Source organism: Aptenodytes patagonicus, unplaced genomic scaffold (genome assembly GCF_965638725.1).
Source record: "Aptenodytes patagonicus unplaced genomic scaffold, bAptPat1.pri.cur scaffold_81, whole genome shotgun sequence".
Taxonomy (NCBI): Eukaryota; Metazoa; Chordata; class Aves; order Sphenisciformes; family Spheniscidae; genus Aptenodytes; species Aptenodytes patagonicus.
In genome coordinates, this window is record NW_027472029.1 from 365,218 (window position 1) to 387,514 (window position 22,297).

Here is a 22,297-nt window from a genome sequence, read left to right on the forward strand (position 1 = left end):
AGAGAGAGAGAGAGATCCGTTTGACTTATGACAGTGTTTTGGAGGGAAGGTGCACCTGAATAAAGCCTTGTTTGGCTTTTTTGCGCACGCAGTAGATAACATTTAAGGATCCATACATCGTAAGTAGTATTTGGAGAGAGAGTTTTTCTGCTGTGATAATGTTATTCATGCAAATACACGTGTTTACGTTACGGTCAACGTGTTTACAGAATTTAAGATAGCTGAAACCAAAACTGTGATTACCATCAAGCTATTGGTGTACAGATTTTCATAGACTTGGTTGTGTGATCAAATAGTAATCTTTTTCCACTTCCTGCCCAGTTTCTGATTTGCTCCTTCCCTCTTTACTTAAAAACAGGCAGAATTAAAAAGAGCAGCAAAGAGGCTAGTAGTTGTCAGATGATTTTCCTACAGGTGGTATGGTGAAATAAACTTGAATTCTGGTATGTTTGGACTTTAGGGGAATGAAAGTCAGTTACATTTTTCTTTTAATTCTAGTCCTAGAGTTACAGAACCTCCAGGCACAATGCGTCCTCTCCCTGATGCAGAGTTGCCCGATGCATTTGTTGGGACACCAGTTGCAAAATTTTCACAAAAATGTTCCAGGTATAGTAGACCTACAGAATGAGTACTCCACAAAGGTGTTGCTTCTCACATGTGTGTATACGTGTGTTTGTGTGTGTATCCTTTCTGTGTTTGCAAAGTGTTCTGTTTGCATTTAGTTTTGTATCTGTTAAAGACAAGGTCAACTTAGGGACACAACTAAGTGGAGAACTTGAAGTGGTCCCAGCATTGAAACGTAGACAAATTTTCTTCTGCCGTGAGAATTACATCACTAGTGCAACTTAAAATTGGATTACTCTTGCCTCCGAGGCAGCGATTTAGGAAACTAAGTAGGAAACGTGAAGAAATCATGAAAAAAAAAGAAAATGCCTGCAACTTGTTCATGGGCCTGATATATCACCCCACCAGTGAGGGTTCCCCTGTATTTCTTGTTCATGGAATGTTTTTGTTCTGCCTCAGATTTCTTGAACGCAGCGTGATTTTTTTTTTTTTTTTTTTTTTTTCATTTCTTTATTTATGTTCATATTTTAAATTGTGTGTCTTAACAGATTGCTGGATTTGGTGGTTCACCCGGTTCCTTCATGTTCTGCAACGCAGTCACCATGCAGAGCTTCTACTTCATTCACGGCATCCAGCCCACTGAAATCAAATACGCATGGTTCCGTCTCACAAACGACTTTTGCAAGAGCATCGGAGCTGAATTTACTGGAGACTCCTCTTGTGGTTAAGGTTTGTATTTTTAAGAATCAGTTAAGAACCAACCAAACCAAAAGCCTGTAAACGTCGTTGAAAATGAAACCACCCAAGTAGTTAACACAAGCAGCGTTGGATGCGAATTGTGGAATGTTTTCAGCCTGCGTGTGGTTCTTGTATACAGTGTCCGTTTGGAAGCAGTACGTCGGGAACAGTCTTGAAGAGGGCAAGTTTAGTTCTAAGTTAATTGCAGGACGCACGTTGTCCCATAGCTTTGTGAAATACACTTGTGTTTATTGCACGGAACAAAGTCAGTTAAAATTGGACTTTTCAATACGCTTAGGTACTTAAAGATGCGATTTGCAGCTTAACCATCTCCTTGTTTAAGTGCTCAATCCCTCTCTATAGTTTGACTTGCATACCTACAAGCAAGAACGTGTATGCTTCAGTTTCTTCATCCAGTTAAGTGAATGACAACTAAGTGATGTCAGCTAAGTGGCGTCAGTCTCTGTCAGATTCTGTGATGGCTTTTTGCAGTAATTTTAGTTACTGATTGTTTGTGTTAAACTGTATTTCCATTCACTGCCATCAAACTCTTATCATGCAAGGAAGTAACGTTGGGCCTATCATCTTCTTGGTGCTGACCTTTTTGCCGTTGCCTACCTGAACAACACAGTTGTGATCTCTCTGAGTCGTAACCTCTTTCTTCTTATCAAATACTGTCCGTATCATTAAGCTAGTTTCATCCTCCTCCTTTTAAACCCTGTCAATACTGTAAAATCTTTCTTGAGCTGAGGTAAGCAGACCTGAACGCTTCTAGGTGAAGATGTGTAGGTATTTTTACAGCAGTGTCACTTAATTCAGTCTAGTGCGCGGATTGATTAATTAGTGAAAAAATAAGCTATATCGCTGTTGCTTTGCTGATCGCCATTTCGCATGGCAGGGTTTCAGTCGCTGTATCTGGGGTAACATTTGAAGTTGTACGCCTTTTAGAAGAGCGGAGTAGAAGCTGCAAAATTTCCTGGGGTGGGAGATGACATTGCAGACAACAAGATGCCCTATCCTTGTTTCTTCGGGAAATTAATTTGAAAAATACCATTTGATGCTGGCATTAAAAAAAGCCCCAGAAGCCAAAAGACACATGAAAAGCGTGAGGTTTTCTCATGTAGATTTCCGTACCTTTGGAAAAAGAGCAGTGCGGAGGCTAAACTTTGTCCTCCCTGCTGGTCCAAACTCAGTTAGTAATTTAAGCTAATACTGCTGACACGGGAAGTCGTCTGTTTTGCAGATTTAACTGGTTTTAAATTAAATGTTTTTATTTCTTTTCATAGAGAGCGAAAGTTTTGGCCACATCTGCTTCTGGTTTTCCTGGGTTTACTCCTCAGTCTATTCTCAGATCCAGCCTTCGCACCACACCCCTAGCGACTCCCTCTGCATCTCCGGGACGATCAGTTACTCCTCCTCTACGAGCAAAGGAACGTGGAGTATCTTTCAGGGAAGAGAACTCGAATGCAGAATGGACTGCTGGGGTAAGCTGGGCTGTAGTTAGTGATTTTTACCGTTAACGGCTTTATAGACTGTGATTTGACTAAGGTTTTGGTTTTTTTTTTTTTAAGCTTGCCAAAACCTCCTTCTATTGAGAATTGGAATTGCAAATCAGAATGGGGGACTTGAATTTGGTCAAAAACGGTTGTGTTAGACCTTCTGTAACATCAGGTGCCTGCAGGAACCCGCTCATAATAAATGCCAGTGACCTTGGCGTTTTTTCCTCAAGCGGTGTTAGGAGCTGTGATTGTTCCAAATTGGTAGTTGAGCTTCCCGCTATACCTTTTCAAACGGTGGTATGGCAGGAAGGTAAGGAATATAGATTGAGCCAGTTGCTTGGGTTTGTTAAGCTTTGTGAATTCAACATCTTTGAAAGCAACAGAAGTCATGAGCTGCATTTACTTTCAGTCTCTCTTTTTGCCAGGCTGGGTTTACTTGAATTATGGTAAAAAGAGACTCCTGATGAAGAGAGCTGTACTGTTGTCTGTTCTCTAGCCCTAAAGTTCTCGGTTTTGTTTCTTGCCTTGCACCAGGGACAGTGTTCGCCGAGTTGTCAAATGAATTTGGTCCCTCTGAAAGTTGCCCCCTTCTACTCCTCCTTTTGCTCTGTCAGTTGGATTCCCTGACTCAGCTCATGGTGCAGTTGCCGACGTGACGTTCCAAAATCAGGGGCAGAACAGGGGCATGTGCTAGTATCTACACGTATGAGCTTTCCGTACGTGTACTAACAAATTGCCATACTCTGTTTTTATTATACCTTTTATTGCCTGATACAAAGAGCTGCTCAATTGTAACAAGAGGCTTGCTCTCCTGTCTGAAGTTCTTGCCAACAATGCAGTGTGGCCAGGTTAATTTACGTGTTCCCTACTACAGGCATCGTGAACGCTAAAAGACTTTAGTAGTGCATACAAGTTGAAAAGGCAAGCATAACAAAGAGAATGCTTGAGTTATGATTTTAGGTATGCAAAGCTCCCTCTTCTTGAAAACACAGTAGTGAACCCAGTGAACAGCCTTGAGATGACAGTATAAGCAGGCACTTAAAAGACCCACTTCATCTGAATTCTCCAAGTCGTGGAAACTCAATACGCAGTCAGAAGTGTGGTTAATTTTTACACTCAGCTTTAAAAGCTAAGATAGTGCTAGAATGAGAACTAATTTTGTAGTGCCTTGCTTAAGGTGACACTTGTAAGACTTACAAATACAGGTATATGTTTCTTCTTTTTTTGTCTTGGTTTGACAAAAAGCATATGCATGTTATTGATCGTGAATTTTTTTTTTGTTTATAAAAAAAAAGGTAACAGGAGATGATAAATCACTCTCTGGAGCTTCATCTGAGCATCATCATGGAGTGGGGGAGGATGCTTGGTCTGAAAGTAGAGCTAAACCCACTCTGTTTAGTCTGGGCAATCCTGTGGATGATTGTGCTGAAATGGAAGAGTCTTCAGAAAGCATACCTGGGGAGAGTTTGGAGAAAATGGATGTCAGCAGAGAAAACAGTAACTTCTCTGCCAGGTCAGACCAAACTACTTTGGAGTATCATGATGCAAAATCACCTGGCGATTTTGAAGATGATGTTATCTTTATAGCTGCTAAACCAGCTAATTCTTCCACTGAAGAAACTGCTGATTTTCAAGAATCGGAGAACGGAGAAGACAGTGAAATTGTTGAAGATAAACCTTTCCAGATGGAACAACCAGATTCATCAGACCTAAGAAAAGAAGTTGGTGTGTTTCATCCTATGATAACTTAAGTTTCTGAGTTTTTCAAATGTTTTCAAAAAGTTAAAGTACTGATGAGTGCAACAGTTAACAATGAGCGTTCACAAGTGTCCCAGGCACTTCCTTGTCCTAGGCTTTTAAAATTGCCACTCTGTTTCGAGTCCTTTTTTAGGTATCCTGGACATTAGTACGTATACTGCTTTTGGCTGGCATTTCTTGTGTGTAATTGCAGCTGGGAGGCAGCAGTGACTTGTGGGAGTTTTGAGAGGGATTCAAGTCGAAAACTTAGGCTTCTGGTTATGTTTTAGGGGTACTTCTGTAGGCTGCAGGATTTTACAGCAAGCTTAGTGTATGGCGTGCTTTGACTAGATAGGAAAAAAAGAAAGGAAAAAAAAAAATCCGACAGCCTCATTAGTGCTCAGTTAAATAGTGTTCTTCTGGAAGTGAGTCTGCTTGTGTATCTGCTTCTCATTACAGCTATGCCTGCTCATTTTTCTGGCTCAACAGCTTATGCAGCCTTTTCCAAACCTATTTCAGTTGGTCTTTGGTAATTCAGCTCAATTCAACTGCTTCAAGCCAGTCCAGCTGCCGAGGATGTGTTCATATGAACAGGTCTGCTGGCAGATTAGAAGAGGTGTAGCTCGCTAGCTGGTGAGCAGTGATGAAGAGCTGGGAATGAAAGTAGTGCAGGAACAGGGAGAAGATGTGCCAACACAGCTACAATCAGTGTTTGACAAACAGAGCTCAGTCTGTTCAACTCTCTAGAAAAAAAGTTTGCTATTCCTGGGACATGCATGCAAGTGTCAGAGGTCTGTGCCTGAGGTCTTGAAACAGTTCGTAGCAGTGAGTGTGTGCTCCAGTATCAGTGCATCATATGCGTCCTGGTTCAGTCCTAAGTCTGAGATGATTCTGGGGGATCCTAGAGAGTGATTGTTGCTATTGGAGTTCCTTAGCGCCTTTTTAAATAACAGGAGTGCCCAGATACAGACTCCGTGTACATGGGTAAAAGGGATTCTCCAGATCTGAGTGCTTCTAGTAAGGCAGGTCAAAACATTTGCCCGTCCTATTTTAGATGTCTTGTATTTGGAGAAGAAATCAAAGGTGCTTTTCATTAAAAACAATGATAAGGTACTAATCACTAAAGAATAACCTTATAAAGAAACTTTGTTCTTGCTGGACTATGATACAAGCCGCTCCATACAATTTCAGTACTCTGGAAACATTAGAGGGCAGGCAGTATAGCTCTTGTTTGGCCTGAGCTAGCAAAATTATCCCAGTCCTGCATCCTGTCTGCAAAGGTAATTGCTGGATCTGGAGGAAGCAGGCAGTAGAAACAAAGAAGAAAAGAAGGATGTTTCTAAAATTGAAGCTGTTGAGATAAACACAGGTTAGCAAGCAGTTGGGTTTCAACACCACCAGTCAATCACTAGAGAAAAGAACAAGAAAAGACCCTAGATGCGCTCTTGCAGCAGAGGGGCAATGGAGTCAAGAAAGGAAAGAAGCATTGCTGGAATGAGAAATAAGAAAACTTACTGCCCGATTTTAAGGAGGGATGTTTCCTGAAGTTTTTATGTATTAGGTCAGTAACATCAAGTTTAGTTTGTAAACAGAGTATCTATGGCCATTTTCTTTTGTTGTCTGAAACTATGCATCAGACTTCTTGTTTTACTGGAAAGAAGAATTCAGACCTTCTGTGCATTAGAAGCCTTGGTAGCATTATTTTGTTAGATCGCTATCCTAGATGAAATGCATAAAGGCTCACTTTAAAATCATAGGAGCGTTTTAAAAGAAACGATGTTAAGTGCAATAGAGAAGTTGTCCATCTGTCTGTTTTTGTAGGATTTGTGGCAGAATCAAATGCTGAATGTCTTACCCTTCCCGAGGATGGTAAATTGGTGTTTAAAGCTGCTGAGGCTGCTACGTTTGGGACTGCAAGTGAAGGGTAAGTTTATGGAATAGATAGATCTTGGGGTTCACGCAACATGTAACTGCTGGCTTTCCTGTGTTTGGAAACTATGATTTTGACCTGGTGTTCGTTCTTTCCTGTGTTCTTCTATCTAACGGCTTTTCTATTCCTTTCTGTCTGTGAACAGAACTAACTTGGCATGAATGTAAGTCAAATTGACTAGCTGCCAATTTGAGTCTTTTTTCCTCAAATCGTTGCAGACCCCAAGGTATGGTGATAAAGACTTCATTCAACAGGCTATATAAACCTCTTTACCGTTTGAGGGTTACTAAGCAGATACTATGAACATAAGCCCTGCTTTTGTCTGAAAATTGTGTAGCTAAAAATTACACCTGAGATTCCTGTAAAGTCAGGGAGTTTATTTTGGGGTTTGAATACTTTCTGGCAGTATTTTATACACTTAATTTCTATTTTCTGTGTATGCTCAGCTAGCATCTGTTGGTTTATGGAAAGGGAAGCAGTTTTCTCACCAGGTACTTTAAAAGCTGCAACTGCTTAGTGATAAAGACAGAATGTTAGCAATGAAATAACCCTTAATTTCACGTGGTAACATACACTGGTAGCAACTTTTGTTCGGTTTGTTCTAAACCTCCAGTACAGCAGTTGCACTCTTTCTACAGAAGACAAAGAGTATATTATTCTTTAATAGAACTCTGTTGTTATGTTAATATCTAGTGTTAAATAGCTGGGAAGAACGTGACGTACTTGTTTCATTGCATAAAATGAGTGTCACAAATTGAATGTAGGTAAGTTGGTAAAGGAATTTCTAATTTTTCTTAATTTTTTTCTGGTTTGAAACTTGAAGATTTTACAGTGAGAAAGTAATTTGTAAAGCTCTTCAAGGTTTGTTTTGAAGCTTTATGATGAATTTCTCTCTTTCTGTTCATGAAGTGAAACAAACCACCAGGAGTCCAAAACGTCCTCTGCATCAGAAGGAAAAGCCATACCAGCTGCAACAAATCCACAGCTTTCCGAATCCCCGGAGGCAGACGGTGAATGTATGTACAGTACGTTGGAGATGTTATGTGAGTTAAGGTAGCTGAACTCCTGAAGTAAAATGTGTAGTTTGCCGTACCACTACAGGTGTCTCAGATTAAAGTAGTACTAGCACGTCACTGCTAACTTTCATTAAACTGTGGAGAGAATACCCTCCTCAAAGGAAGTCCTTGTAGAAAATGCATGGTGAGTGTTCCTGTTCTTGGTAAAGATATTGAGAAATTAGAAGGAGAGTATTTATTTTAATGTTGCACACCACCACTAATTTGTGTGCTATGGGATCTGCTGCTTGAGTTACTATTTTAAAAGATGATGCATTCTCAGTATTCAGGCTGTGAAGAATAACTAGCTATCAGTGTGCCTTTGCAGCCACCCTTTCCTCTGTTGTTCTTTTTCTCTATGGACTTGCCAGCTGATTTTCCCCTTCCTCCTTTTTTTTTTTTTTTTTTAAATTTTTTTTTATTGTGGGGCTGCCTCCTTTACCAGATGGATAGTTCTGGCTTCTGGGTTTTGGAGAAAGCCCAATGTATGTGGCAGGATAGAGAACTGTATTGTTGGCTGCTGCTCCCTCTGTTACTTCCTGTGGCTTAAGCCCGTGTCATTGCTACAGTAGTTAAGTTAAAATTGTGTAATTCTCTTCCAGCTGTGATAAGTATCCTTGACAGTGAGGATGTGGTCAATACTCATTCAGAAAATCCCCTTGAGGGGAAGTGTGTGGATTTACCTAAAGAACATAACCTAGAAGCAGCTGAAGAAAATGTTCCTTTTCTGCAGGAAGAAATAACTGTTTCTAATAATCTTCCCCAAACTGAGGAAATTAATGTAAGTAAACTATTTTCTCATGTTCTACAAAATAGAAACCACTTTGCAAATTGAGGACAGTCCTGTCTTACTGACAATTAGAAGGCACACATAAACGTCTCGGTTTCTTTAGCTGGTTAACACAAGTTAAAACCTCATTACGTACGGGCAGATACGTTTTTCTCCTATGCATTTTCTGTACCTATAACACAGAATAGAACCTGTCAAGACTTCGGCCTTTGAGAGCTGTAGTAGCACACAAAAAAAAAAAAAAAAAGCCTAACCTATTTTTTAAAATAACCATGCATTCATTTGGTTTACTAGAACTTAGACGTTTCTTATTTGACTCAAAAAAGAAATAGTTTTAATGTTAAAGACAGTAAGAAAAGTTGGGGAGTGCAGCTTTCGATACTGGGGCCATTTACCAAATGACAAAATGATGTGGGAACCAAAGTTGTTTTCAGAATGATTTAGGTGCTTAGATCCTTTCCTCTTTGTTCCTTATTAACATAAACAGAATTCCCAATAATGAGTTAATTTCAGTGTCAAGATATTTCCAGGTACTTAAAACTTTTTTTTTTTTTTTTTTTTTGCTAAGACCATGTTTTTTTAACATCTAAACTTTGTAAAATACGACTGTTAAAAGCTTGTTGACATGGACTGAAAATTGGAACTAGAGGTTCTCCAGGTGTCCCAGGTTTTCCCCCATTGTTCTTTCTTCTACTGGGGCTGGTGAGTTATCTGGATTCTTTGTGGATGTCCTCTAAGTACCATATAGAGCATACTGTCAATTTCCTGTAGGCTTATACTCACAGGAATCAACAGTAGTTGGAGTGAAACACAAAGTGAAAGGTAGGCGTACCACAAATTGGTTGGTCTTAAGGAAGAGAAAACGCTTTTCAGCGTTCCAGGTTTCCAGTGAAGTTAAATAGGCAGTCACTTCTTTAGCTCGTCTCAGCTTTGGGATTTAGGACAACGCTGTAGAGAAGATGCTTCTAGACTTGGGAATACATAAATCACTTATGGGAGGGAGTAAGTGGAAAATTTGTGATGGGAAGAAGGGAGCAGGGACAGGAGACGGTCACAAAGCTTCTGCAGTCATTCAGGTAGCAGTACAGTGAAGGTTTTTCTGCTTTCGTTGTAACTGGTTCTTACGGATTTGTATGTAAACATCTGGTTTTGGCTTGTCTACCTTCACTGAATTTGGGACAAACTTCTTACTGCTCTCTTGTTCGTAGCTTTGTAAGCATAAAGGGAAAGTTTATGGAGACTAGTATTTCTTGAACTGAGTTTTGAGGCATGACACGTTGCTATACTGTGATGCTCAGCAACTTTTGACAAGGCAGGAGGCAAGAAAATGAGCAGATTCTACGGAGACTCCTGTTGAGTGGCTTCTTCCTTCTGCCATCGTTGGCTAGCACTAGAACTTAGAGGGCTGGGCGAAGGTCTTTACGCATTGATTAAATTAGCTTGACCGTTTGAGTCACTTGGCAGACGTAACAGATACTGCTTTTGTGCTCAGCGTAAGAGCTTGAGTATCTCATGTGGATCTAGAAGGCAAGAATAATTGCTCGGTACAGGGAACTACAAAACATGAGATGGAGGTATTTAGAGTGTATGTGCTGTCTCATGCAATCCAAGTGATTCCTTAAAGTGCAGCGCTGAGTTGTCGCGTGTGATACGTGGCCACTTTGACTACCTGTTGCCGTCACAACTGTCGTGACTGAAACGTTAAACTTTGGGGACATAACTGTATTTTAGCCTGTTAGATGCAGAGCCGGTCACTCTGTGTGGATCTGCAGTCAGTCCAGAAAGCACTGCAGTGTGGTGATTACTGCCAGTTGTGTACACAGCTTGTACTGTAAAACTGCTCCCTTTGCTCACGGGTGGTGGCAAATCGTTAGTCGTGAACAGAAGTATCAGAAATGGAGCATGGGATTGCATACACTGAATGCTCTCTTCTCTGTCCCTTAAACGCATTAACTTTCATCTGTAGTAGAGAGTCCATCGCAGGTTTCTAACTTCACATGCAGTGGTGATCTGAAAGGAGAAGCAGCATTTCACTGTCCTCAGTTTGAAGTTAGTCTGTTTGGTAATTAATAGTGCATTAACAGACACTTTTTAACTTCAGGTTATTGAAGATAGTGCGGTTAAGGCACAAACCTCAGAGGAGGCACCTGAACCATCACCATATAGTGAACTGCAGCCATCGGGCGCTCTTCAATACAGCTATGATACTATCGAGCAACAGTTTGCATGTGATTTGCCTGATAATGAAGATGGTGAATGTGATGCGGCTGAGGGAGATGGAGAGCTTTTTACATCTCAGAGTAATTTTACTTTAGTCTGGGAAGGTGAAGAAGGTGAAACGGAAGTGGGAGACCCTCCGTTAGTCGATGCTTCTAAACTGGCTGGCACAACAGGAGAGGAAAAGCCTGTGAACAGTTTGGGAAATACTGAAAGCCAGGAACATGTTACAACCTCAGTGTCCACTGTAACTAGTGATCAGGAATCTCAAAATACTGCAGAGTCGCTCCCGTATGTGCCTGAACCCATTAAGGTGGCTATTGCTGAGAACTTACTGGATGTAATCAAAGACACAAGAAGTAAAGAATTTACATCTGAAGCTGTAGAGCAATCTATTCATGAAACCATAGGTAAGAAGGTAACTAGATTCCAGAAGGCAAAAGCTCCCTTAACAGCTGTGCCAGAAGGAGCGGAAGATGAAACCAGCATGCATCAAGTAGAGTATGTCATCACTCCTAGAACACGCGCAAGGGGACGGCTGAGCAGAAGTCAAAGTATTCCCTCGGCAGGCGATCAGCAACTACTGAAGACAGACAAACCAGTTTTGTTAGGAGTGTCTCCTAGGAGAAGTACCAGGCGAAGAAAAGAAGCGTCTGAGACTTCTAGTCTTCAGGCAGAAGAAAATGCTCAAGATGAGCAAATACCTGTGATGCCTGTTACTCCTAGGAGAGGTAGGAAGCCTGAACAGACTAATTTAGAGAAAGTAGAAAGCAGCCATTCTGATGGACAACCGTTGTCCGTCAGTGCGCAGTCCATAGCCGTTACTCCAAGAAGAGGATTAAGGAGAGCAAAGGAAGCTGCATCTGAACTCTTGGAAGGGGCTAATGAGGAAACGCCTCTGGCTGAAGGTAGCATTATTGCTTCTGCTACTTCCAAAAGGACTAGAGGAGGAAAAAGGTCAGCAGGAGACGGAGAAACCGGCCAGACTGGCACTGATCATAAGGTAAAAGCGGCAGTCAGTCCCAGTAGAAGTGCAAGAAAACTGAAAGGCATTAATTTACAATTTACTGAAAATATGGTCAAGGATCAAGAGGTGCAGCCTAGTGACCAACTCCTCTTACCTGTGCCAACTAAAAGAGGCAGAAGGAGAAAGATGAGTTCCTCAGAAGTTTCAGAAAATTCTGGCCTTGATCTGTCTAAACCATCGCTTCCTCCAACAGGATTTAAACTTCCTGTCACTCCTAGAAGAAGTGCGAGGAAGGGGGCACAAAATCTCTTGGCAGACGCAGAATCTGTCGCTACTCAGGAAGACATACATTCGGGTGGGAAAGTGGAAGTCCTTGATACTGCTGGGAGAAGAACAAGAAGAGCTGCACACGCTAAACCAGGAAAAACGGGTACTCATGAGCCAACACCTGCGCAGCCAAATGAGGAATCAGCCACAGCCGGGACTACAGTAAGGACAGGACGTCGGGGCAGAAAGAGACGATCGATATTTGAGGAGAGCACCGGGGAGGAGGCCTTCCCCCAAGGACCTGGTGGCAGTCCTTTGCTGCTTGAAGACATAAACCCGTCAGGACGTGATGAAACATCAAGAACTTTAACAGATCGTGTTACAAGAACCAGATCCCGCAAAACTGCCATGCATCAGAAACTGTCTGTTGAGGAAAACGAGTCCTTCCTTTTCTCTCCTCCTCTCACAAAGCTGACGAAGAAATTTAAAGGTAGGTGCATTGTGTTCATACACAAAATAGGGCATACTGCTGTCTTGTAAACTACGTAAAACAGACTGCAAGGATGGCTTTAAGTATTGTGAAGAATGTAACCATGCAAAATAGAAAATTTGGAAAGAGGCAATTTGTCTTTTTTCTGTAGTCTATATGACTCGCTGACTAGTTGTGGTGGAAACAGATGAAGAGGCTGAGCCGAGTAAAGTGAAGTGAAATGTAATCTGATTTTTTGTCATGAGCTTAATTTCTATCAATTCCGAAAACTGGAGGGTATCTGTTAATATGTGATTGCCATCCCCTCCCCCCAGTGGAGAAATAAAGGAGACATGCTTCCAAATTCTGTTCAGTTTTTAACTTAAGATGAGCTGCATGTTGCAACAAACCATACAGCTGTTTAATTATGTGATTGCTTTTTATGGGCATATACTTTGTTAGTGAAGTTACTGCACTTAGGTTCTTTTTATTAGACTATGTTATAAGATGTGTAAGGACAGTTGATGCCTCTTGAGCATAATATCTTTGATTATATAAGTGCAAGTAAAATCACTACACTGGCTTATTTTTGTTTCACAATTTACTGTTAAAGAACGGATCCCAAGAGGCAGTTACTAGGGGAAAAATACCTCCACACTGAGTGTTTATAAACCTGATTGGACTTTTTATTTCAGGAAGCTATTGTGGTTTTGATTATCAGCTGTAATTTAACGTCATTGTCCTTTATGTGTAATGTACATGCATGTTAACAGTACATTGTCATTTTAGCTGGAAAAGCAGACCATCCTGTGCAGCTTAAGGATTTAGACCCGGACTTGTCTTCTCAATTTGTCTTTTCACCCCCTCTTTTGAGGTCAAGGAGAAAAAATGTATCTAGCATTTTCCGAATAGTGAAAGAACCAGTAAGTAGAAACTCCAGTTGTCTGACGTTCCTGATTTTTTTTTTCTGTATTGCTTTTTCACATCATACTTTGCAATGTCTTGCCTTTCTCCTTGAAAGCATATCTAAAAAGAGAGCTTTAAATTAATCGGCTAAATGATGTTCTTTTTTCCTTCATGAAAACTAGCTACAAAAATCAAATTTGAATCTATGTAAGTCAAGAATTAATAAATATTGCTTTGCCTTTAACAAAAGGCACAGTGGCCTTTTTTAAACTTACTTGGTGTGTTACCTGTCAATTTCAGAATTTTAACCATTAGGATGGTACAATAATTTGAGATGGAAGGTTTGTTTTTGTGGAGAGAAACTGTAATGCTTTTGGAAATAACTTTGTCGTGACTTCTTTATGAAAGAAACATTCATAGGTATTCTGCAGAAGTGTAAGAACCTGTGCATGAGTAACGTTTTTGTTTCCTTAACATAGGAGCTTCCAACTAAAGAGGATGAGGATACCAAATCCATAGAGTCTGTGGGAAAGCAAAAATTGAAGAGAGGGAGAACTGCAAAATCAAAAACGAAGAAAGCAAGCAAGTATGAAATTATTTTTGAACACTTATTCCCGTTCCTTTATTGTGGTAGTGATTCATCTGTTAGCCACCTAACTTCCTCTTCCTCACTTGGCTGTGCAGTTCTGCTCTGACTTTACGAGCTTGTCCAGCTTGCTCGTCTAATAGGCACCTTTTTCCCCACTTAACGGTTCAGTTTTCTAATGGAAACAGAAGAGGGAGAGGATAGAAAAGGGCAAGTGGATACTACTCTTTGCAACGATGGCGTGCTCTTAATATTGTCGTCTTATTCCTTACGAAACCACACTCTTATGGTCTTTCGTTCCCCATACAAGGCAGGAGGGTCTCAGACAATGAGTAAAGAGAACTTCTTGTTTCTGGACATGTTTTCTGGTTCTTCCTGGAAAACTGTCTGCGGACATTTGCCTCTGTAAAGCTGGGGTGGGGGGCTCTAAAAGCTCATGAGAGTAGTGACTGAGAATGCTTGGGACAGTAAGGTAAGGAATGGAAGCAAAAGGAAGCTTATTTATGTACCTTTTCTGCCTTGATCCTATCTAGAAAGAAGCCCATAAATAATTCTTTGGCACTGATTTTGTAATTTCATGGGGTTTTTTCCCTCTACTAAATACTGTTGGTAGTAAAAAAACCCAAAAAAATCAATTTGATACTTCTCTTTCTCTTTGGAACCACAAGAAAAGAAGGTTCTTGGTCACCTCCACCAGTGGAAATAAAATTCATCTCTCCTTTTGGAAGTCCAGTGGATGGAACAAAAAGCAAACAGAAAGAAACTGCAGACGTGGCAGAGAAGACTCTACGAAAGAACAAAAAAAGACTGTCTAATTTTCCAAAGCCAGTTTTGCGCCGGAAGATGCTGTAACTGTTTTTTAAGTTTGTAATGTACACCACTGTTTGTAAAGTCATCAAAATTGTGTGGACTAGTAAAAAGAAAAAATAATCTAATTTGGAAGAGATAATTTATATAAATTATTGTAAAATTTCATAAACAAATGGTCTTCAATAAGTAACTCCATATGGAGTGTGATTTCCTCAGTCAATGCAGTTTTCTATTTTATATTAAGACTTCATACGTTTATATAATATGTAAATACAGCTTATTTTAGGAATGTTAAATAAAAATGTATACTTCACGATATGCTTACTGTCTGATAGCTTTTTGAGGGAATAGTGGGTTGAATGGCCTGTATTGCTCAGAAATTTTAACGTTGGTTTGCAAGAGTTGCTGACCCTGAAAAGTGAGGCCAAAAGCTTTTTAAGCTTTTTAAGAGTTTGCTTAGAACTCCTATAACAAGTAAACATTTAAAACATACTAGTTTAAATTTGGTAAATGATGTTTGACTTTCTGGCACAAATAATTGGGCTCACAATACAAACTGGAATTCCTTACATTCACGGTTAAGTTGTACTGTATTGAAGTCAGAATGTAAACAATTGTATTTTAAGCTGTGCAATATTTTTTTGTATTTGTCTTAAACTTTGGCAAAGCTGCTCTTTAGTTCATAAAACTAGGTCACACCTCAGATGTTTCACTATTTTTTATAATTTGTCAGCAAAAAATTAACTGTATAGAGGGTGTGATGGTTACAATAGCATATCAAATTTAAAGGGATGTTACCCACATACTTAGAAATTTGAGCCAAAATTATTTTCATAAGGTTAATAGGAGTGCTACTGTAATTGAAATAATTATTGTCTGTAAACATATTTTGCAATATTTGAAGCCTGCCTATCACAGCACTGAAAACCTGATGGTAAAGCTAACATAATGGTCTGAAAAAGGTACAAAAATGTACAGAATTCTGAGTTACAAAACATATTTTTGAATAATTATTTCATTAATAGTCTTGGGTTATGGAGTAAATGTCCCTATAAAGCTTCAATTTGTAAAAATAAATTCAAAAACCTATTCTTTTAAAAGCAGACATGGAAGTAGTATTTTGATGTGCAGTCTTTTAGACAACGGATTATTTTTATGTATGATAATTTATATATGGATGCAACTTTGCAGACTACAGAATGGTGGAACCTGACATTAAACTTTTCAGTTAGTAAAAACTACTACAGTTACTCTAAGAAATAATTTATTGGTTAACTAATGCCTTGTACATAATGGATGAATGTATTAATAACAGTCTAAGCTTGTAAAAGAGGTTTCTTCTGGGGCCATGATTTTTCTGTCTCAGAACAGGTCATTCTAGAGAAGCACTTGCATGCACTTGGATATTTTTCTCCTTGGGAGTGTTCATGACTGAATGAAAGCTTAAAAAAATGCCAGATGTTGACAGTGTGAAAGTGGCAGTTTGAGTGAGACCTTTCAGTCAGGTCAGTAATTATTTGCTCTGAATGTTTTGTACTTGACCATAAATTTGGTCAAAGAGGAAAGGGGGGGAAGTTGTAGCAATATCTTTTTAAATTCACATTATACGGAAATGCAGTGAATAGCTCAGAAAATGGGGTAAAAGACCAAATTTTCAAAACCAGAAAAGAAAATGGACGTCAAATCTGAATAGGCGTTTTGTGTAGTGCACAAGAGTATTTATAAAATGCTCCGATTCCTGATCAAATAGAATTGACTGATGAAAAGCTAGTGAAGATTGCTTAATTGGACTTTGACACGTTTCTGTCATTTATACTTACAGTATATTTTTTGGTATGAAAATCAGAAGAAATGAAAAGATGCTACTAGCTAATTTTATTGATAATTTGTAGTAATTTTTAGCCTCTTAATTTTATAACCAGCTCAGCTGAATTATCCTCATTTGGCAGTGCTTTGGAGGAAAAAAAAAGCAATAGTAATAATGGGAAAATCGGCATGAGATTTAATAACTTCTTAAAAGTTTGTAATAGTCTAGTAATTTTTTTAGGTTAAAGGTGTTTTAATCCAATTATATGTTAAAATGTTTTTCTCCATTTTTTTTCAGTTACTTAGGTTCAGTGCATAGTTCTTGGGTGCTGACCAGTTTCCCCAGGGAGCAGTTCAAAAAGAATAGGAGCGTAAGCATAATGCGTAACAAGGAATGGGATTTCAGAAAGTTGAAGGACATAGAAGGAAATGGAAGCAAACACAGGCACTGGGAATTTTTATTTAGAGCCTGAGAAAAGGACAAGGAGCTAGCTAACAGCGTCAAGGATGGGTTTATAATGAAATGGAGAAAATATATTTTACTTGAGGTTTTTTTTGTGTAGGCTTGCTACAAGTATGTGAAGGATAGAGTGGAAAAGATCATTTCAACAAGGGTGAGAGGGATCCAGTGCATGAGCAGTGCTTCTTAACAGTGAGGATGAAATGGGAAGGAGGCTGCCTTATAAAAAAATTAAAACGGTTTGGGGGCGAGTGGCTGAGCAGCCTTGGAGTCTTAATACAGAATTGCAGGTGTTTGCACATGTATCTGAGAGGAAGATAATCATGGTGCCGGAGAAGGGCATGAGGGGCCTGTGTAAGAAAAAGGGGTGATGCATCGTTGTGGTGGATGCATGCAGAAAGCTCTGGGGGCATAAAGCAGCAATTCTCGTGAGAGCAAGATGAGAATTTCCCAGGAGTTACTCAGTACGTTTCATCCCTAAATAGAGTGATTCTGAAGTTTGTCCATAGGAAATTTTATTGCTTGAGGGTTGGTTGGTTGGTTGTTTTTCTCCCCCTAAGGAAGAGCTGGTATTTCTCAAAGAGTGTTTTGATGCATCTGCTTTGATCTCCTGTCAGATGCCTAAAAGCTGAAGATAAATTGCACATCTGTATCTTTGGGGCTGTAACCCCAGAGAAGAAATTACACTGGAAGGTTGACTGCCTTGGGATAGCAGACTCACCTTTCAGAAAGAATAAACACAGGTGTAATGGCAGATTTTATTTCCAGGAAACACATGGAAGCGAGAATGAATATTAATAAGATTAAGGCCTGTTGTTAGAAGGAAATTTGTCAAGAAAAGAAATGTTTCAGTAGACATGGTTCCCTGAGCTACTTCAGAAAGTTAACAAAAATACAAATATTCGTAAGAATCTTTTTCTTAAAACGCTTAGAAGCCAAGGCTGATGAAGTATTCATTCCAGGTAATAAAATGACGGAGAATTAAAGCAAATCCATTTGACTTTGGGTAGCCACTTGGTGCTTAAAATGTTAACTGATTCAAGTTGACTTAGTTTATTTACCTTAATATTGGTACGTGCCCAGTGTACAAACAAGGCCGCAGATAACGAAGTAGTTTAATCCCCCGTCAGAACTTCCTCTCATGGAAGACTACTCTCAGGGTTGTCAGCGCAACAAATTTATTTGCTGCAATTTCATCGGTTCCCGTGTAACTAATCAACAACTAAGTTGTTGATGTCTGGTGGGGAAGAAACAAGCTGCAGGCAGAAGCCAATCCATAGTTTCTCGTGAGTTGTTCGGCAATGCTTGTAACCTATTAGTCTAGGCCAATCTGAAAATACTATGAAATAACAGAATTTCCAGTAATAAGATAGCATTTGTTTCTTATTTTGTTTGTGCTTTTGTCTTCTGTGCAAAACTTCCAGCTTTCCATTCCAGGAATGCTTTTTTCACCAAAGCAGTCAAGACAATGAGTCTCTTTGGTATGCTTGGTACCAAAGGTACTGTGGTTCCTTTTGCATTAAAGCTGTTCCTAAAATAAAATGCATTTTCCAATGCACTGTGCTGTGCGGATGACCAAGGTGTGACATAGAGGGAACAACGCAAGTTACAGTCACTGATGTGTCCGTTCGTTCAGGTCACTTACTCCTTGGCTGTGTATCACCTGGCATGGTTCAAGAGGGGGCTTATCCCGCAGCAGTCATTGGTGTGGTGTGCATTGCTGTTGAACTTGGTTTAAATCCAGACTAAAGCATGAATTATTAGCGAATGACTGACTGCTTGTATTTTGGTACACCAACTGTAATTTTGATACAGGGAGAGAGAGAGAGAAGGATGCAGGAAGCAGGTGTGTGATTTCTATGAACACCAACAGCACAAGCGTATATGTCCCTAGGAACCCAGGGCACAGGAAAACCTTTACTTTTGATCTAGCCTACTGGTCTCACAGTAGCTTCCTAAAGGACGAGAATGGTATGCTCGTCTCAGCCGCATCCAACAGTTACGCAGGCCAGGTAAGATTTTATTCAAAGAACCAGCTAAAAGCAGTCTTAGCTAATACACAGTTGTAGACTGGTCAGTTTGTTTGTCTCCCATTATTAGCAGTCATGTCAGTGTAGTGTAATGCCAATGACTGGCATTTATCAGTTTACGGGTTTGAAGCGTTACCTGGATTTTTTCTACGTTTCTGTCATCCTGGAAGTCAGTATTACTTGCAAGCGTGCTTGCAAATCTTGATTCCTAATTTAAACTATTAGTGGGGGCGCTCCTACCGGACAGCGGTGCTTGCGTATGCATTTGCTTGCTCATCTATGAAGAGGGTGCACTTGATCGTTTTTGAGAGAGAGGTCCCTCGTGATCTTGGTCAAGGAGTGCTGGAGAACGCCTGGCAAGGTTATAATGCTACTCTGCTGGCGTACGGTCAGACCGGCTGAGGGAAGAGCTATTCGATGATCGGGTATGGTGCAAACAGAGGCCTGGTGCCCGTTGTGTGCGAAGAGCTCTTCAAAGCCACCCGGAATCGGGCCAAGAACAAGCAGTACCAGGTGGGATTGGCACAAAGTGTCATTTACTTCCAAGATCTTTCCAGGTTGTACTTGAAAAGACTCAGTTAATTTCAAATCAGCGGAACCAGAAACTGTGGCTATATGGAGCAACTTACAGTACGAGCCGTAGTGGATCCTATAAAACAGCGTTGAATAAAAAGTTGATGTAGTACAGCTCGATTTACAGATAAACCCTAAAATGATAATTTGTCGCAGGTGTAGTTAATGGATCCCTAACACGAGAACCGAAAATGTTAGTTTTTAGGAGTCTAACCTTCTAATGGAGTGTACCTAGGCAGCAGTAAGGATTATGCACGTAAGGGTAGGCTGACGAAATGCTGGAGAAGAAACAGAGTTGTGATGAAACAGGATGGATCTGATAAATACCTGCATGCATTAAGCTTATGTAGTGGCTTGGGAGGAAGGGAAGTTTTGATCCGTGCAACCTGCGTTATTTTTGCAGTGGGATGACAGTCCATTAAGTTTGTGGGGTTTTTTCAAAGGCGTTTTACCTTTGAGTTACTTCTTGTCTTTACAGATTGCTTGCAGTATGCTGGAAATTTATAACAAGCAGGTAACGAACTCGCTTTGTTTCAGTATTAATAAATCGTAGTTTTCTGTGTACATTTATTTCTTTTTTGCTTACTGTAATTTGAAAATCATCCTTTATGCTGTCTTCACGTGATCCTTCTGGGCACGTTGGCTGAAGTGTGTGGGTGCTATCTGGACCTAACAGCATCTTTTTGCTGCTTGAGCTACCCGGCTGCTCTGCCGTACCGCTGGCTAAGTTGTTTCATCCCTTGTAGTACTTTTCCTCTTTCTCCTTTCTGTGTTTTGCTCCTTTTTGAAGAAAAAAGGGGTGAAGAAGAAAGTTAGCGGGTTTATTCACTTCCCCCCCCCGCCCCCGCCCCCGTGTTCCTCTTCTTGTTTGTCTCCTGTGTCGGCAGACACAGGACTCATTACTAATTGAAAACGGGGAATCTGTTTCTCTTAAGCTGGGAGGGGATTTTGAAGGTGGTCTGTGTCTCAGAGGGTGGAGTTTTTAGCTTTCCTTCTAAGGTTTATACAGTTTGCCACTTGTTTGCGAACTCCTTTCCCCTGTACCTTGCTCCTCGCTGGTTTTGAGCCATGTGGCCAGTTTCAGACAAATTTGATGCAATGGTGTAAGGGACGAGGCCCACGTGTCTGTGCTGTAAGCACAGACAATGCCCCAGGAAAAGCTCCGGAAGCCAGCCACGGGGAGGGGCCCGGTGTCACTCTCCTTGACTGACTAATGTCTCAACCACTCCTGGAGCTGGGGTGAGAGAAGACTCTAGAAACCTTGGGCTGGAGCCAATAAATAGGGGCACACGTGAGCCCCCGGGGGCACTCTCTCTCTGCACCGACCCCCCCGTTGGCAGGTCCAACGCTGGATCCAGGACTGGTGATTTCTTTGTCTCTCTCTCTCTCCCCTTCTTTCCTGCTGCTCAGCTCTCTCTTTCTCTTTTTCCTTTTCCTTCTCCTTCTTGCTCTCCGTTTTTGATGTTGTTAAGTAATACAAGGCCTACCTCAACTCACCACAAAGCCGCTTAGCTTGTGTTATATATTAAGACATAGAGGGTTGATGCTTATAGAAGTGTTTGTGCCATTAAAGTTGGAGTTCGTTTTTTGGACCTTGAGTGTTATTTCACCTTAATCCACACCGAGGGGATTTGCGGATCTTAGTCACTCTCCCCTTCCCACAGGTGGGGCGTGACAAATGGGCGGGAGAGATGATAGGAAAAAAATGAATACTCAGGAGAACAAACTTCATTAGTTTTAGCAGCTCACGGAATAAGCTTTGTTAAACTCCTCATCCAATGACGGTAACAGAAGCAGAGGGAAATAGCGCCTGTATCCTGAATTGTGCAAGCGTCTTAAGTCTACACATGTGAGCTCTCCATGTAGATTAAGTTTACCTGGAAAGTGGAACTCTCTGGGAATGAGTTTCTGAACACGGTGAAGCCAGAGTAACTACCCCGTGCTCAGCCGCAGTCTATCTTAATTTTTGTTCTATCCTTACTAAGTGTCGCAATTTTTTTCTTACTTTAGTAAAAAAATTTGACTACAGATGTCTCTCCCCAGGTAACAGACTCACTCTCTAAAACCAGGAAGCCTGGCGGGCTCAAGATTAGAGAAGACCAGCAGCAAGGTTTTTATGTGGACGGTTTGAAGCTGGTGCCTTGTAGATAATTACGCACAGATCGAGAGGTTGGTGGAACAAGGGAAGAAGACGAGAACAACAGCTACGACTGCCATCAATGCCACCAGTGGTGAGCAGTCGGTCTCACACGGTCATCACCATCCAATTCAAACAGGTGTAGCGCGCAGGCACTGTTTCCACTGTTCAGTATAGCTGTTTAGCGCTCTTAATGAATTTAGTCCCGTTAGGTGCAGCATAAAACGAACTCGTGGAAGTTTATGCAGGCACAAAATCCAGGGTGGCTCTGATTTACCTAGACCCATCGTTGTTTATTGCCACCTCCGTGACAGCGAGCGGATGAGAGCAAGTTGGGTTTCCTCACCCTGGGCTGCAGGGTCAGCCTTGCCAGCCCACATTTTTGGCGCTCGCGCCCTGTCCACCACTGCTGCTCTCGGAGTGAGGCTCGCCAGAGGCAGAGGTGTCCTAAACCACTGCCTGCTTGCAGGTTGACTCCGTGTGTAAGATCCTTCACTTTCCGCAAATTTCTTTACTGAAAGAGTGGTGAAACATTGGAACAGGCTGCCCAGGGAAGTGGTGGAGTCACCATCCCTGGCCGTATTTCAAAGACGTGTAGATGAGGCGCTTAGGGACATGGTTTAGTGGGCCTGGTGGTGTTGGGTTGACGGTTGGACTCGATGATCTTAGAGGTCTTTTCCAACCTTAATGATTCTATGATCTATGATTCTATGATTCTCCATGTCCCAAATATTACAAGTGGTCTTTGAAAATCTC

The 22,297-nt window shown here is 40.8% G+C and overlaps 1 protein-coding gene across 3 annotated transcripts in view; it reads left to right on the forward strand.

Annotated features, from left to right (window-relative positions):
• Positions 1-15,776, forward strand: part of LOC143173452 (protein ELYS-like) — a 47,582-nt gene extending 31,806 nt beyond the window's left edge. For 2 of the 3 annotated variants that reach the window (XM_076363716.1, XM_076363715.1), the window contains exons 26-36: positions 499-606; positions 1,113-1,293; positions 2,589-2,786; positions 4,097-4,526; positions 6,360-6,462; positions 7,378-7,484; positions 8,126-8,304; positions 10,415-12,254; positions 13,023-13,156; positions 13,619-13,725; positions 14,394-15,776. In XM_076363716.1, the coding sequence (XP_076219831.1) occupies positions 499-606; positions 1,113-1,293; positions 2,589-2,786; positions 4,097-4,526; positions 6,360-6,462; positions 7,378-7,484; positions 8,126-8,304; positions 10,415-12,254; positions 13,023-13,156; positions 13,619-13,725; positions 14,394-14,577 (3,571 nt within the window). In that variant the 3' untranslated portion in view covers positions 14,578-15,776. The remainder of the gene's footprint in view (positions 1-498; positions 607-1,112; positions 1,294-2,588; positions 2,787-4,096; positions 4,527-6,359; positions 6,463-7,377; positions 7,485-8,125; positions 8,305-10,414; positions 12,255-13,022; positions 13,157-13,618; positions 13,726-14,393) is intronic. The other variant, XM_076363717.1, reaches the window with a different exon arrangement.
• Positions 15,777-22,297: the final 6,521 nt, after the last annotated feature.